At 50.1% G+C, this 15,900-nt stretch overlaps 1 protein-coding gene across 1 annotated transcript in view; it reads right to left on the reverse strand.

Annotated features, from left to right (window-relative positions):
* Positions 1-15,900, reverse strand: part of SCAMP1 (secretory carrier membrane protein 1) — a 144,762-nt gene that overhangs the window by 102,231 nt on the left and 26,631 nt on the right. Inside the window, exon 2 of the mRNA XM_030193244.1 lies at positions 4,683-4,760. Coding sequence (XP_030049104.1) covers positions 4,683-4,760 — 78 coding nt within the window. The remainder of the gene's footprint in view (positions 1-4,682; positions 4,761-15,900) is intronic.

The following is a 15,900-nucleotide window of genomic DNA, read 5'->3' on the forward strand; positions in this document are numbered from 1 at the left end:
TTGAAAAAAGAATCTCTTACTGATTGCCTGATCCTTGTAGCATTAAAGAATTAGGTATGCAATTTATAAACTCACCTTTTCATACTGCTTAACTTTAAAGTTTTTAGTAGCACAGAGACATACACCAGTAGCAACAGCTTAATACAATTTAGAACATGCACCTCTACGGAACTATGTAAGCCACATTGTGTCTATAAATAGGTGGAAAATGTGGGATACAAATGTGACAAATAAATAAATTTACTCAGAGAAAGCCTATCAATGTACGATTTTATTTTAATCATTTTTTCTATCCCAATGCAAACCCTTGTCCCCTAAAAATAGGTTTAGGAGTAATCTAAGAAAGTATTATTTCATGGAAAAAAGGTGGTGGAAGCATGGAATGGCCTCCCAGTGGAGGTTGTGGAGTTGAGGACTGTGTCAGAATTTTAAAAGGCATGAGATAAGCACGTGGGATCGCTTAGGAAAAGGAAGAGTTAGGGGTTACAGAGGATGGGCAGACTGCATGGGCCATTTGGCCTTTATCCTGCCGTCATGTTTCTATGTTTCTAAGGAATGAACTACAATATAGATAGAAGAGAGTGGGACGAGGGGAATACACAAGGTATACATCTAGGTTATGAAGACTCACTGCTAAGGTATGCAAAAGATTACAATGCAAAAGCATACTTTAACAAAAAGGTCTTGAGGCCTGCTTTGAAAACATCCAAGGAAGGTTGGAGCCTCAGGTCAGTAGGCAGTTTGTTCCAGAATTCTGGGCCCTGTACAAAAAAGGTGGAAAGTCTATTGTCACGTAGACTATTTCCTTTCAAGTCAGTTTCACTATGTGATTCTGCTCTGATGACCTAAGCAATCTAGATGGTGTGAGGAGCAAAGAAACTACAAAGCCCAGAAGGCAGTGCAGCACCAGAGAAATTCGGAACTAAGAAACTCCAAAGCCCAGAAGACAGTGCAACATCAGAGAAACCAGGAACTAAGAAACTACAAGGCCCAGAAGGCAGTGCAGCAACAGCAGAGGGATCAGGTAAAGGGAGAGGATTCTATGCAAGAAAGGGAGGAGCCGGGGGTTGATTGGGAAATGGAATCAGATGGGGGAGGGGAGAGGCCCCTAGATCGAGAGGAAGGGGAGGAGAGAATGGAACTGGAGGAGGTGGAAGAAGGAGAGAATGAGGAGGAAATGAAAGTACTGGTGGAGGGCTCTTAAAGTGAGTTATGAACTGAACATGAAAGAGTGAATGAAGACTTGGTGGATTGACCCGGTGGGTGGATGTAAGGAGGATTTGAGCTGACAAATGAGGGAGGTGGGTCATTAGGTCTAAGAGTGAGAAAGTGATTTAGACCATATTGCTGTTAAACTGAACTGTATTGAAAGCAGTGCTAAGCTGAACTGTGTTGAAAAGCAGTGCTAAATTGAACTGTGTTTAAAAGTTGGACTATACCAGGTAGAGGGGAAGGTCTGGGAAGACAAAGAAGAATAGAGGTATTAAGGAGATAATAAAAGCACTGCTAGTGAATCTCCTGTTTTCCTGAGACACTGATTGCAGACCTTTAACCCTGGGAGTGGATGGTGTGCGATGCTGAGAAGGAAGAGACTGTGAAGGAATAGTGAGGATACAGCGAGTGATCCTGACAATGGATTATAGGGTATGATGTACTGACAGAGATACTCTGGTTTGCCGGAAAAACGGCTTTTGAAAACTAAAAGTTCTCATTTGTAGGTGAGACGATATGAGAGAGGTAGCCAGTGGGTACAGCGAAGATACTTACCTGTAGCGGGTATTCTCCGAGGACAGCAGGCTGATTGTTCTCACATGTGGGTCGACATCCGCGGCAATTATCCGCGGCAGCTCAGGAATCGGATATTTTGCAAGCAAAATAACAAAAGGTTTTTGCCAGAGAGTTGTGGCGCGCGAATCGCGCACACCACGCATGCGACTTCCCATCCGTCACACGAGCGTGTACCTCAGTTAAATAAAAAAACAAACAAATTAACAACAACTCCAAAGGGGAGGTGGCAAGAAGTTGTGATTGACAGTGTCAAAAGCGGCGGATAGGTCAAGGAGGATGAGGATGGAGTAATGACCTTTGGATCTGGCAAGGAACAGGTCATTACAGACTTTAGGTAGTGCCGTTTCTGTCGAGTGTAGAGGCCGAAAGCCGTATTGAAGCGGATCGAGGATGGCATGAGAGGAGAGAAAATCAAGGCAACAGCTGTGAAGTTCAAGTATCTTGGAGAGGAAGGGCAGGAGGGAAATGGGGCGATAGTTGGAGGGACAGGTAGGGTCTCGTGAAGGTTTTTTGAGGAGTGGTGTGACTACAGCATGCTTGAAGGCGTCAGGGACAGTTGCAGTGGAGAGAGGTTGAGGATATGACAGATGGGGGGGGGGGGGGGGTGACAGTAGGATAGATGGTGTTAAGTAAGTTGGTGGGGATGGGATCAGAAGAACAGGTGGTGCATTTCGAGGAGGAAAGAAGGTGGGCGGTTTCCTCCTCGGTGATATCAGGAAAAGAGGAGAAGGAGGCCTGGGTTGGTTGGTTGAGGGAATGGGTTAAAGGGTGAAGAGGTTCGCATCTGAATGCTTGCTTCCGCATATAAACGGCAGCCATTTTTTTCTATATGCGGAAGCAAGCATTCAGATGCGAACCTCTTCCCTGATGAAGAATTCCGAAACCTGGCCATGTTGGCAGGGGTTTGACTCGGGAGAAAAATTGCTGCTGAAAGCTGCCTAAAGTTAAGTGCTATGAGCATTATATATTTTGATGTTAAGATTTAAGGAAGACTTATTGGAAGATGTTGATTTATGAAGAGAGCTTTATGAAAAAGTGAAATATAAATTCTTGAAAAAAATAGATCGTTATAGAAAAAAAGTAAACAGGTGGATCAATGACGATTTGAACAACACCACTAAAATGTTGGAACAAGTTTCCTAGAAGGTGCATGTTGTCAAATAAAACTCTGAGAATCCCCGTTCATCATATAATGTTGAACTATGAATGTATATCTCAGTTAGAATGGTGGTAGCATTGACTATCTGTGAATACAATAAGAAAGAGTGTTTGAGATAAGATTAAAACACGGAAAATGAAAAGTACAGCACCAAATCAGAACCGAAGTATACTCCAACATGGAACTAGTCAAAGGGTGCATGTAGCAGTAGCGAGGAGACCCTAATCACAAAAAATAAGGGAAGGCCGAATTCACCATAGGCAGGGCAGCTATTTGATGACCGCTGTTCCCAAGGAAAGCCCTGTGGGCAACTCGGTCGTCCCAGCCCATGGTCGGAAAGCCAGGCACAAAAGCGCCACTGTTACACCCCCTCATGACTCAAACCACAAGTAGGCGGTCGCCTAGCATGCGCCAAGAGAGGACTCTGCAAAGCAGAGAAAGGTAGGTTTAGGAGATTAGATCAGAGGCCCCTGAAGGGCCTCGTGACAAACCTAGACAAGACTGGCAGCCAGAACTGTGGCAGGAGTACTGGCCTGCACCACGAGGAGCTCATCGTCCTCCGAGCAGTCTTGCAGCTCAGTTTTTTGTTGTTTTTTTTTAAAGAAACAGTGTGCAGGAGCAAAATAAACCTGAGGAAAATGGAGCATACGACTTCCCCAACTGGAGAAATTCCTGGAACCGCCGAAGCAACACAGAAAGGCGCCTGAGAAAGGACCAGTGAGACAAATACTGGCAAACTACTGCCACCCCTGGCTCGAGTGCAAACAAGATGGCCACTGGAACCTGGTCAGCACCATTATGGTGACCACCCGCACCTTACTCGCCGGGGGGGGGGGGGGGGGGGGGGGGGGGGTTGGGGGGAGGAGAGGAGGCCTGCACAGCCGGCTGGACTAAGACCCGATGCTGTTCACTGATGTCCACAGCAGGAGTAGTGGGAAAAAAACACACCCCTGCAACCTGCTCACGAAAGAAAGAAAAAAAAGAAAAAGTGACTGCAGAAAGCTGCCCAGAAATTAATAAAATTAAACTCACTCATCCCAGGGTGCCTGCAGATCTGTCTGCTGTTCTCATGTCCGCTGGAGGTACACAGCTACTCTCTCATCTCCTAGCCCTGATACTGGGGATATCTCCAGGAGCCAGTATACGAGTTGTTTTTTTTGTGAGGAAGGAGAATGGAGAAGGGCTGGAGAGAGCAGCAGGGTGGGAGAGGGACCTAGGGTGACCAGGTGTACCTCCTAAAGGTGGCACCACTCAGTCGCATATCCCTAGTTCTACTGAACTGAGAGAACCAAAACAGGAGCTGCTAACAGATGAGGCCAGGAGCTCGTGACAGACCATCCATCTGCCTGCTGGAAATAGAGAATACTGACTGGCCAAGGAGCATGCTGTCCTGTAAGGCACAGTTCAACTTAGTGCGCTCTGTTAGTGTGTAGTCTCTACCTGCTGCTAGATGGACTCAACCCACACATCTCCGGAGTCATCTGTTGCTGACGCTAAGGAAATATATGTTTTCCCCAACACATTGAACATTTCATAAAACAGGTCAGCTTGTGGGGGGGGGGGGGGGGGGGGAAACACATGCTTTAAGAAAAGTAGCTTTTTCCTTTTCAAGAATCACTGCATGCTGGTCTCCTAGGTCTACAATTGCCATTAGGACCACATCTTCCCTCAACAAAATGTACTGGATTAAAAATTTGAGGGCTAAATGTATTCGCAACAAATAAAATAAACTTACTGCTCTGGAATCTGAGAAAGGATTATATTCTTCCAGCCCTGATGGAATATTTCTTGTCACTTGTGTTACTGATGGATCCTACAAAGCAAAAAATGAATGAATGTATGTAAGTAGCAATACAGAAACCACAGATAAGTGGGTACCTCATGTCATGCATCATATCTATATATATAAAAGGCACCACCAACGCTCTAATGAAGCCTCACTTTCGTTTTGCATGGTGGTGTAGATATCCGGCTTCACGAATCACAGGCAGGACTAAGGAGTAGGGAAACATGCTCCTCTCCTGCTGACTCTGCTGCCCAGGCTGCTCCCCCCCCCCCCCCTGCTGTATCGTCAGAGCATGGCTGTGTCAGAGAAAATGAGTGCAGGGAAGGTCAACCGCTCCCTCCCTCCCTTTACATTTAAAGCAACACCAGGGACTTGCATCTCTGCCTCTCTCAGCTTATTCTCTCCCTTTGCCGGAGAACTAGCAATAAATAGCCCTTGCAAGTGGAAATCGTAAAAATGGTGTACAGAGAAAGCAAATGATACATACCTGTAGCAGGTGTTCTCCGAGGACAGCAGGCTGATTGTTCTCACGACTGGGTTGACGTCCACGGCAGCCCCCCCAACCGGAACAAAACTTCGCGGGCGGTCCCGCACGCAGGGCACGCCCACCGCGCATGCGCGGCCGCCTTTCCGCCCGTGCGTGACCGTTCCCGCTCAGTTGAATGACAAGCAAATGATCAAAAACGCAACTCCAAAGGGGACGAGGGAGGGTAGGTGAGAACAATCAGCCTGCTGTCCTCAGAGAACACCTACTACAGGTATGTATCATTCGCTTTCTCCGAGGACAAGCAGGCTGCTTGTTCTCACGACTGGGGTATCCCTAGCTCTCAGGCTCACTCAAAACAAGAACCCAGGTCAATGGAACCTCGCAACGGCGAGGGCATAACAGAAATTGACCTACGAAGAAAAACTAACTGAGAGTGCAGCCTGACCAGAATAAATTCGGGTCCTGGAGGGTGGAGTTGGATTTAAACCCCAAACAGATTCTGCAGCACCGACTGCCCGAACCGACTATCGCGTCGGGTATCCTGCTGGAGGCAGTAATGTGATGTGAACGTGTGGACAGATGACTATGTCGCAGCCTTGCAAATCTCTTCAATAGTGGCTGACTTCAAGTGAGCCACCGACGCTGCCATGGCTCTGACACTATGAGCCGTGACATGACCCTCAAGAGTCAGCCCAGCCCGAGCGTAAGTGAAGGAAATGCAATCTGCTAGCCAATTGGAGATGGTGCGTTTCCCGACAGCGACCCCTTTCCTATTGGGGTCGAAAGAAACAAACAATTGGGCGGACTGTCTGTGGGGCTGTGTCCACTCCAAGTAGAAGGCCAATGCTCTTTTGCAGTCCAATGTGTGCAACTGACGTTCAGCAGGGCGGGTATGCGGCCTGGGAAAGAATGTTGGCAAGACAATTGACTGGTTAAGATGGAACTCCGACACCACCTTTGGCAGGAACTTAGGGTGAGTACGGAGCACTACTCTGTTATGATGAAATTTTGTATATGGAGCATGAGCTACCAGGGCTTGAAGCTCACTGATCCTACGAGTTGAAGTAACTGCCACCAAGAAAATGACCTTCCAGGTCAAGTACTTCAGATGGCAGGTATTCAGTGGCTCAAAAGGAGGCTTCATCAGCTGGGTGAGGACAACGTTGAGATCCCATGACACTGCTGGAGGCTTGACAGGGGGCCTTGACAAAAGCAAGCCTCTCATGAATCGAACGACTAAAGGCTCTCCAGAGATGGCTTTACCCTCCACACGATAATGGTAAGCACTAATCGCACTAAGGTGATTCCTTACTCAGTTGGTCTTGAGGCCAGACTCTGACAAGTGCAGAAGGTATTCAAGCAGGTTCTGTGCAGGACAAGAACGAGGTTCTAGGGCCTTGCTCTCACACCAAACGACAAACCTCCTCCACTTGAAAAAGTAACTCTTTTTAGTGGAATCCTTCCTAGAGGCCAGCAAGACACGGGAGACACCCTCAAACAGACCCAACGAAGCGAAGTCTACGCCCTCAACATCCAGGCCGTGAGAGCCAGAGACTGAAGGCTGGGGTGCAGAAGCGCTCAGTCGTTCTGCGAAATGAGAGTCGGAAAACACTCCAATCTCCACGGTTCTTCGGAGGACAACTCCAGAAAAAGAGGGAACCAGATCTGACGGGGCCAAAAGGGCGCTATCAGAATCATGGTGCCGTGGTCTTGCTTGAGCTTCAGTAAGGTCTTCCCCACCAAAGGTATGGGAGGATAAGCATACAGGAGGCCGGTCCCCCAATGGAGGAGAAAGGCATCCGACGCTAGCCTGCCGTGTGCCTGTAGTCTGGAACAGAACAGAGGCAGCTTGTGGTTGGTCTGAGAGGCGAAAAGGTCCACCGAGGGGGTGCCCCACTCTCGGAAGATCTTGCACACCACTCTGGAATGGAGCGACCACTCGTGCGGTTGCATGACTCTGCTCAGTCTGTCGGCCAGACTGTTGTTTACGCCTGCCAGGTATGTGGTTTGGAGGAGCATGCCGAACTGGCAGGCCCAACGCCACATCCCGACGGCTTCCTGACACAGGGGGCGAGATCCGGTGCCCCCCTGCTTGCTGATGTAATACATTGCAACCTGATTGTCTGTCCGGATTTGGATAATTTGACAGGACAGCCGATCTCTGAAAGCCTTCAGTGCGTTCCAGACCGCTCAGAGCTCCAGGAGGTTGATCTGAAGATCCTTTTCCTGGAGGGACCGCAGTCCCTGGGTGTGAAGCCCATCGACATGAGCTCCCCACCCCAGGCGAGATGCACCCGTCATTAGCACTTTCGTGGGCTGTGGAATTTGGAATGGGCGTCCCAGGGTCAAATTGGTCCGAATGGTCCAGCAGTGCAGTGAAGTGCGGCAACTGGTGGAGAGGCGGATGAAATCTTCTAGATTCCCGGTGGCTTGAAACCACTGGGAAGCTAGGGCCCATTGAGCAGATCTCATGTGAAGACGAGCCATGGGAGTCACATGAACTGTAGAGGCCATATGACCTAGGAGTCTCAACATCTGCCGAGCTGAGACCTGCTGAGACGCTCTGGTCTGGGAAGCAAGGGACAGGAGGTTGGTGGCCCTCGCTTCGGGAAGGAAGGCCTGAGCCGTCTGAGTATTCAGCAGAGCTCCTATGAATTCCAGAGACTGGACTGACTGGAGATGGGACTTTGGGTAATTTATCACAAACCCCAGCAGCTCCAGGAGGTGAATAGTGCACTGCATGGACCGGAGAGCTCCTGCCTCCGAGGTGTTCTTGACCAGCCAATCGTCGAGATATGGGAACACGTGCACTCCCAGCTTGCGTAGATACGCCGCAACCACCACGAGGCACTTGGTGAACACCCGTGGGGCAGAGGCGAGCCCAAAGGGCAGCACACAATACTGAAAGTGCCGTGTGCCCAGACGGAATCTGAGATACTGTCTGTGAGCTGGCAGTATCGGGATGTGAGTGTATGCGTCCTTTAAATCCAGGGAACATAGCTGAAGGACTGAGCTCCCGGAGGACAATTTGGTGGAGGAGAGGCCAAATTCAGGGCGTATCCGCACCGCACTATTTGGAGAACCCACTGATCGGAGGTTATAAGAGGCCACCTTTGGTGAAAATGTTTTAACCTCCCTCCGACTGGCAGATCGTCCGGTACGGACACTTTGATGGCGGCTATGTTCCCATGGATCCAGTCAAAAGCCTTTTGCTGTGGAGGCGCAGGGGGCTGCTTAGGCGCACGCTGTTGACGGGAACGAGCGCGCTGGGACTGTCCCTGTGCCTGATGAGGCCTTCGGGCCGGCTAGGTGTACCTACGCTTGTTGTAGGCGTAGGGTGCAGCCTGCCTGGCCCGGGAAAAACGTCCACCTGCTGAGGTGGATGCTGAAGGCGCCTGGTGGGAGAGCTTGTCGAGGGCGGTTTCCCGCTGATGTAGTTGATCCACCAACTGCTCGACCTTCTCACCGAAAATATTATCCCCCCGGCAAGGGACGTCGGCCAGTCTCTGCTGGGTGCGGTTGTCCAGGTCAGAGGCACGCAGCCATGAGAGCCTGCGCATCACTATACCTTGGGCCGCAGCACGAGATGCCACGTCACAGTCACAGGTGTCATATATACCCCTGGACAGGAACTTTCTGCACGCCTTCAGCTGCCTGACCACCTCCTGAAAAGGCCTGGACTGCTCCGGCGGGAGCTTGTCGACCAGGTCCGCCAGTTGCTTTACATTATTCCGCATATGGATGCTCGTGTAGAGCTGGTAAGACTGGATGCGGGTCACGAGCATGGAAGATTGGTAGGCCTTCCTCCCAAACGAGTCCTGAGTGCGAGACTCCCGCCCCGGGAGCGCCGAGGCGGTATCCCTCGAACTCCGTGCCCTCTTCAGAGCAGAGTCCACGACCGCCGAGTCATGAGGCAATTGAGGCCGCATTAACTCTGGGTCTGAGTGGATCCTGTATTGGGACTCCGCTTTCTTGGGGATGGTGGGATTAGATAGTGGTCTCAACCAGTTCTGAAGCAGTGTATCTTTGAGGACAATGTGCAACGGCACCGTGGAGGACTCTCTAGGTGGTGATGGATAGTCGAGGACCTCGAGCATCTCAGCCCTCGGCTCATCCACAGAGACCACAGGGAAGGGAATGCAAATAGACATATCCCTGACGAAGGAGGCAAAGGAGAGGCTCTCAGGTGGCGAGAGCTTTCTCTCTGGTGAAGGAGTGGGGTCGGAGGGAAGGCCCACAGACTCCTCTGAGGAGAAATATCTGGGGTCCTCCCCCTCCCCCCACGAGGCCTCTTCCTCGGTGTCGGACATGAGCTCCTGCAACTCAGTCCTCAACCGGGCCCGGCTCGACGTCGAGGCACTGAGACCTCGGTGGTGTCGTCGAGCGGTGGACTCCCGCGCCAGCGGGGATGAAGCTCCCTCCATCGACGTCGACTCACCTGCGTGGCGGTCGAGACCGGCGCCGCAAGTGGCGCCTGCGACGAGGGCCTCGGCACCGGGCTACAGCACGCCGGCGCCTCCATCAATGGCACCGAGGGCACAAGCACCCCCGGCGCCGGCATAGTCTGGCGCATCAGCCCTTCCAGGATCCCCGGAAGGATGGCTCGGAGGCACTCGTCCAGGCCCGCTGTCGGGAAAGACGAAGGGGCCGGTGGAGGTGTCGGTGCCGGAAGCTGCTCGGGTCCAGGAGACTGCACCAAAGTGCTGATACCTCTACGACAGAGGGGGACCTCTCCTCTCGACGCTGACGCTTCCTCGGCGTCGACTCATCCCTGGCACCGGGAGCCGGATGCGTCGTGGGCGACCGATGACGGTGTTTCTTCGCCTTTTTACGGTGCCCGTCATCGGCGCTCGGTGGGACAGAAGAGGAGGAGGTGGATCCCCCTCGGCCTCGAGGAATCGGGTCTGACAGGGTTCGGTCCCAAGGGCCCTGGGTAGAGGGAGTGACCGGGGCCGATTGCCCACGCAGCCTCTCACCCCTGCCGTCTCCGGAGAGCCGATGGGCCGACGGGACCTGTGCTCCTGGGGTCGATGCCGTCGGTGCCGATTTCGTGGACATCGATACCGGTACCAAAGATCCGGCCGTCGATACCGATGCCGTCGAAGTCGACGGGCCGGCGCAAGTTCCAAAAAGACGGTCCCGAAGAACTTGCCTCGCTACTTGTGTCCGTTTCCGGAGACCGAGACACAAGGTGCACGTCTTGGTATCGTGCTCCGGCCCGAAGCACTGGAGGCACCAAGCGTGGGTGTCGGTCTGCGAGATATGCCGGCCGCACCGACCACACTTCTTAAATCCACTCGGGACCTTCGAGGACATCGACGGAAAAATCGCGTCGGCGAAGTCAAGGTCGTCGATGGTGGCGGTAAAAATCACACCTCAAAAATAAATCGACCGCGCGGCCACAAGGCCGCAACGAGACGCCCCCGCTAAAAGACGAGGGAAAAACAAAGTTCAGCGGGTTTTTGTTTTTTTTTACTCAAAGGAAAAAGAGAAAAACGTAGAACACGAAGAGAAAAAAGTTCGCGGCGAAAGCACGATCCGGTTTCCGGGGCTGACAGAGAGAGAGACGAACGCGGCTCTCTCCAGCGCGGAAAAGAAAAGACTAAGCGGGAACGGTCACGCACAGGCGGGAAGGCAGCCGCGCATGCGCGGTGGCCGTGCCCTGCGTGCGGGACCGGCCACAAAGTTTTGTTCCGGTTGGTGGGGGCTGCCGTGGACATCAACCCAGTCGTGAGAACAAGCAGCCTGCTTGTCCTCGGAGAAATGGGAGTTACTTGATGCTTTTCTTGACAACTGACCTCTTCTGTATCCCCTATTTTCCAGACTGCTGCTGCTGCCAGTTAAAAATAAAGCGCAGGACTCAGACAGGCTTGCCACTTTCAGAAGCCAACAACACTCTTTCTACACATTCACTCTGCAGGGGAGAGGAGAATCGATGGATGGCAAAAGGGGGAGCAGGGGATAGAGGAGAATCGCTGGGTAGCTGGAGGGGGCGCAGGGGAGACAGGAGAATAGCTGGGTGGATGGAGGGGGGCAGGGGAGAGATAATCACACACACATTCACTCTCACAGACACACTCATACCCAGACTCAATCTCAATCTCTCTCTCTCACACACACGGTGCTGCCAACCACGCAGAGGAGGGGGAGAGGCAGGGGGTCCTGAGACCACAAGGGAGGGGAACGCAGAGGGGGAGGGGGTCCTGAGGGGACAGGTATCTCTGTCACACACACTCTCACTGTGTCTTCCTCATTCTCACACTATGTCTCACACTGTATCACATTCACTATGTGTCACACAGTCACTCACACACACTCGCAGACATCGGTGGGGGGGGGGGGGGGGGGGAGCGGTGCTAGCGCCCGTTTCATTCCTCTCTGAAACGGGCCTTTCACACTAGTATTTGTCATAATACACAGTACCTTGTTAACAGCAGAATAAAATTTCCACTATGTACCTCTGACTCCATGTCAGACTCACCACTCAACTATATATCCTAAGTAGTCATCTTAAAACTAGATAGTCTCTCTCCAAGTCTTTCCTTGGCTCTATATTGAGTAAACTTTTTTCATTAACCTTATATCTCCAATAAAATCCTTTAACAAAAACCATTTTCTTTTATTTGTAATAATTTTTATAAATTTTATTTCAGTTACATTTGTACCCTGCACTTTCCCACTCATGGCAGGCTCAAATACAAAATTGATAAATGCACAAATAACCAAATATCATTCCCTCCCTCCCTCATATGCGATTAATAAAATCCAAGCAGCATAGTCACTTACATTTCTCCAAAACTAACCATACTTGAAAGATGGTGACCATTCCCAACAATTAACAATGCAACGTATTCACTAATCCACTGCGTAGTCTTGGTGTCAGAGAATCCAAAAATTGAGTCCATATTTTAAGAAAACAAGTAACCTTTTTATTTGTTGTTCTCATCACTGAAAGCTGTTCCATCTGAAGCAAAATGATGCATCTGATTCCTCCACAGAAATAAGGAGGGCAGTTCAGGATGGATCCATTACAATAAAATGCTGCGATTAGCCATCAAGCAGCATTTTCTAACAAATAGCTCCAGCTCCCCACGGGGTAGTTCTAAATCATCATCTAAATTCAACAAACACAACTTCGCAGATTTCAGGATAGTATTATGAAACAAATAGTCAATATGCTTACGAGGCCATTTCTAGAATACTTACTGGAATGCACTTCACTACTTGGGCATTAGATCCCATTCCTTTCACATGTGTAAAATAGCCCTCTCTTGAACTTCTTGTCTTTGGTTCATTTATTATTTTTTTTTAATCTGTATGAAGTCTTTATTGACAAATAATACAATATTCCAGCATAACAAATTAGAATAAACCTTACATGGTTGTTCAATGTATGATAACACAAATCATAAGTAACATAGTGAACCTCACCGAACATGTCGAAGATCACATTACTATCACATTAGACCCGAGCCCGGACACAGAGTTGCCTCTGCGCCAGGACAGTGAAATGAGAATAGAACAAGCCTTTCAGAACTTCAAACTTTATATAACTTTTACATTGAAAAACTGAGCATAATTTCCCGCCCCCCCCCCCCCCCCCCCCCCATTCGGACTAGCACTCTCACAATCCAATTCTTCATCAGAATTAAGTAGGAAGGAGAAAAGGGTCCCAAATCAAGTGCCACCTGTGTGTGTCATTGCGCCTTTCCATCTCACAAACACAGCCCAATTTTCGAAGCCACCGATTTAACGATGGAATCGTGGACTGCTTCCAGCAAGCTGCTATGACAATACGAGCTGCACATGTGGCATAGCGCAACAGAACTTGTTGAGTGGATGAGAGCCCCGCCATTTTTGTTGAGAATAAAAAGATAGTGGGGTGCCACAGAATCTGAGTTCCCAACCACACCTGCAGTCTGCTACGAACAGTTTTCCAAAAAGCCCTGATCTTCCTACAGTTCCACCATATGTGCCCCATGGAGCCCTTGCCACCACATCCCCTCCAACACATCCCCGACAAAGCAGGGTAAATGCGCTGTAGGCGCTCAGGCGTCATATACCACCTAAATATAACTTTAATAGGATTCTCTTTAAAGGGTACATGAGACGACACCCCCGCCGCCGTCCTCTCCATCCTCTCCCACACCGCTTCCTCCAGATCTATACCCAATTCCCTCTGCTAGCTTTTCCTATGAAGTATGTATCGAGGTGTTTGCTGATGGATAAGGCAGTGTAAATGTGATATCAGCCCACAAGTCTTGGCTGGTCCCTCATAAATTTGCTCGAGGGCTGATTGCTCCCTGTGCATCACTTCCCAACTTGCTCCTGTCTTAAGGAAATGAGATAATTGAAGGTAAGCATATTCATCTGTCCCAACTGTCGGGAACTGTTGTCGGGCTTCTGGATAGGACATAAGGGACTCCCCCTCAAATAATTGCCCCCCATGTGCGCAGTCCGCCCTCATACCACCTAGTGAATGTGCCCCTTTCCATCCCTGGGTAAAACAATGGATTATACGCTATAGGAGATAGGCGGGACAATATGCGTCGACCATGTGGGAAAAGGCTGTCCCAGTGAGATAGAGTAACGTAGACAGAAGGGCAGAGGCCCTCTTCTAAGGATCTAAGGGATCTTGGAAGCCACATCAGCGCCCATAGCGGCCTTATGCCTAAAGTGTATTGTTCTAAGTCCACCCATTGCCGATCAGGGTAATCCTGGAACCACTCCACGGCTGCCCTTGCCTGAACTGCTCTGTAATACCAGGCCAGATTGGGGACTCCGATCCCTCCCCTATTCCTGTCCTGGTACAAAAAGACCCGAGCCAGCCGTGGACGCTTACCCACCCAGATAAAACGCACTATATGGTCTTGTAGTGCAGCAAGAAATTTACAGGGCATCTGGATTGGAAGGGCCTGAAACAAGTACAGTAAACATGGCAGTATATTCATCTTGACTGCGGCTATACGGCCAAACCAGGAGAGTTCAATGTCTCCCCACCTATCCATATCCGCAGTAAGTGCCCGGCCCAGGCCCTTGTAGTTTGCCAGGAAGAGGTCTGACAGCTTAGCCGCTATGTTCACCCCCAAGTAGCGGATGCTCCCACCAGCCCACCGAAAGTCGTATGCAGACTGTAAGGCACCCACCGTCTCTTCAGGGAGGGTCACACTGAGAGCTTCAGATTCTGACATGTTTACCCTAAATCCTGAAACTGCCGAGTATTGTTCAATGTCCCTCAGGAGCCCAGGAAAGGAGGTCAAGGGATTAGTGATGAACAATAGCACGTCACCTGCAAAGAGGGCCAACTTTTGCGCTCTCCCCGCTATGGTAATGCCAGTGATCCCTGGATTAGCTCTGACTCTAGAAGCAAAAGGTTCCATGACCAGGCCTCTAACATGGAGGCTGGTAAGGATTCCCCCCGCCCAATTTGGTTAAACAAGTCAGCCAACAGTGGGGCCAATTCAGGGGCGAATTTCTTGTAGAACTCATTAGGGAGTCCATTCAACCCTGGGGACCTACAGGATGGTAAATGCTGAATAGCTTTTTGGATTTCAACTGGAGTGACCGGCTTATCTAGGGTGGCATGCTGCTGATGTGTTAAAGATGCTAGGTCAGTTTCCACTAAATATTCCGACATGGAGTCTGCGGAGGGATTGATCTCTCGGGCGTATAGCTCCTGATAGAACTTGCCAAAACGCCTCCGTATAGTCTCTGAAGTATTCAGTGTATCCCCCCTCCCAAATATGTGTTATTGCCCTCTCCACCTTCTGTCTGCGCAGCCACAGGGCCAGGAGGCGTCCTGCTTTGTTGGTAAATTCATACAAGTGAACTTTCGATCTAGATAATAGTTGGCTCAGGTGTTCTGAGTAGATAGAGTCCAGCTGAAGTCGCTGGGCTCGCAATTCTTCCAAAATCACCAATGAGCCACCTGCCTTGTGCTGAGCCTCTAAACTCTTAATCCTTTCTAAGCATTGGGTCAATTGATTTCTACAGATCCTTGCCAGTTGCAGGAAGTAGCCTCTCGACACTGCCTTCATAGCATCCCACACTATGCTAAGGGGTGGCCCTGACTCCCTGTTAAATTCCAGATACTTTTTCAGCATTTTCTTACAGCCCTCCACAACCTCCCCTTCTTGTAAGACACTGGCATTGAGCGACCATCTCTTATCTTTGATCTCCGCCTTTATGGTGGGCAATATAACCCAAACCGGCGCGTGATCAGACAGGGTCGCACTACCAATGCCTGCACTTGGTCCCCGCTCTAATAGGGCTACATCGAGAAAGATATAGTCGATGCGCGAGTACGAGGCGTGCACTACAGAGTAATATGTGTAGTCTCTCACTAGCGCATGATCTAATCTCCACACATCTAAAGTCCCCAGAGAGGAGGCCAGAAAACCTAAAGCTAGAGCATCCCTAATTGCCCCTTGCTGTGCAGTCCCAGACCGGTCTAAGAACGGATCCATGACTCCATTGAAGTCACCCCCCAGTACTATGGATCCCTGGGCAAATGTGGCTAATAAGTTCTTTACTTTAGTGTAAAAGGCCCCTTGGTGGTCATTTAGTGCATATATAAAAGCTAAAGTTATGTCCACTTGGTCTAAAACTATATGCAAAAACAAAAAACGACCACCAGAGTCACGTTTGATCTTCACTACCTGGGCTGATACCGACTTATGG

This window comes from Microcaecilia unicolor, chromosome 2, assembly GCF_901765095.1.
Source record: "Microcaecilia unicolor chromosome 2, aMicUni1.1, whole genome shotgun sequence".
Classification (NCBI taxonomy): Eukaryota; Metazoa; Chordata; class Amphibia; order Gymnophiona; family Siphonopidae; genus Microcaecilia; species Microcaecilia unicolor.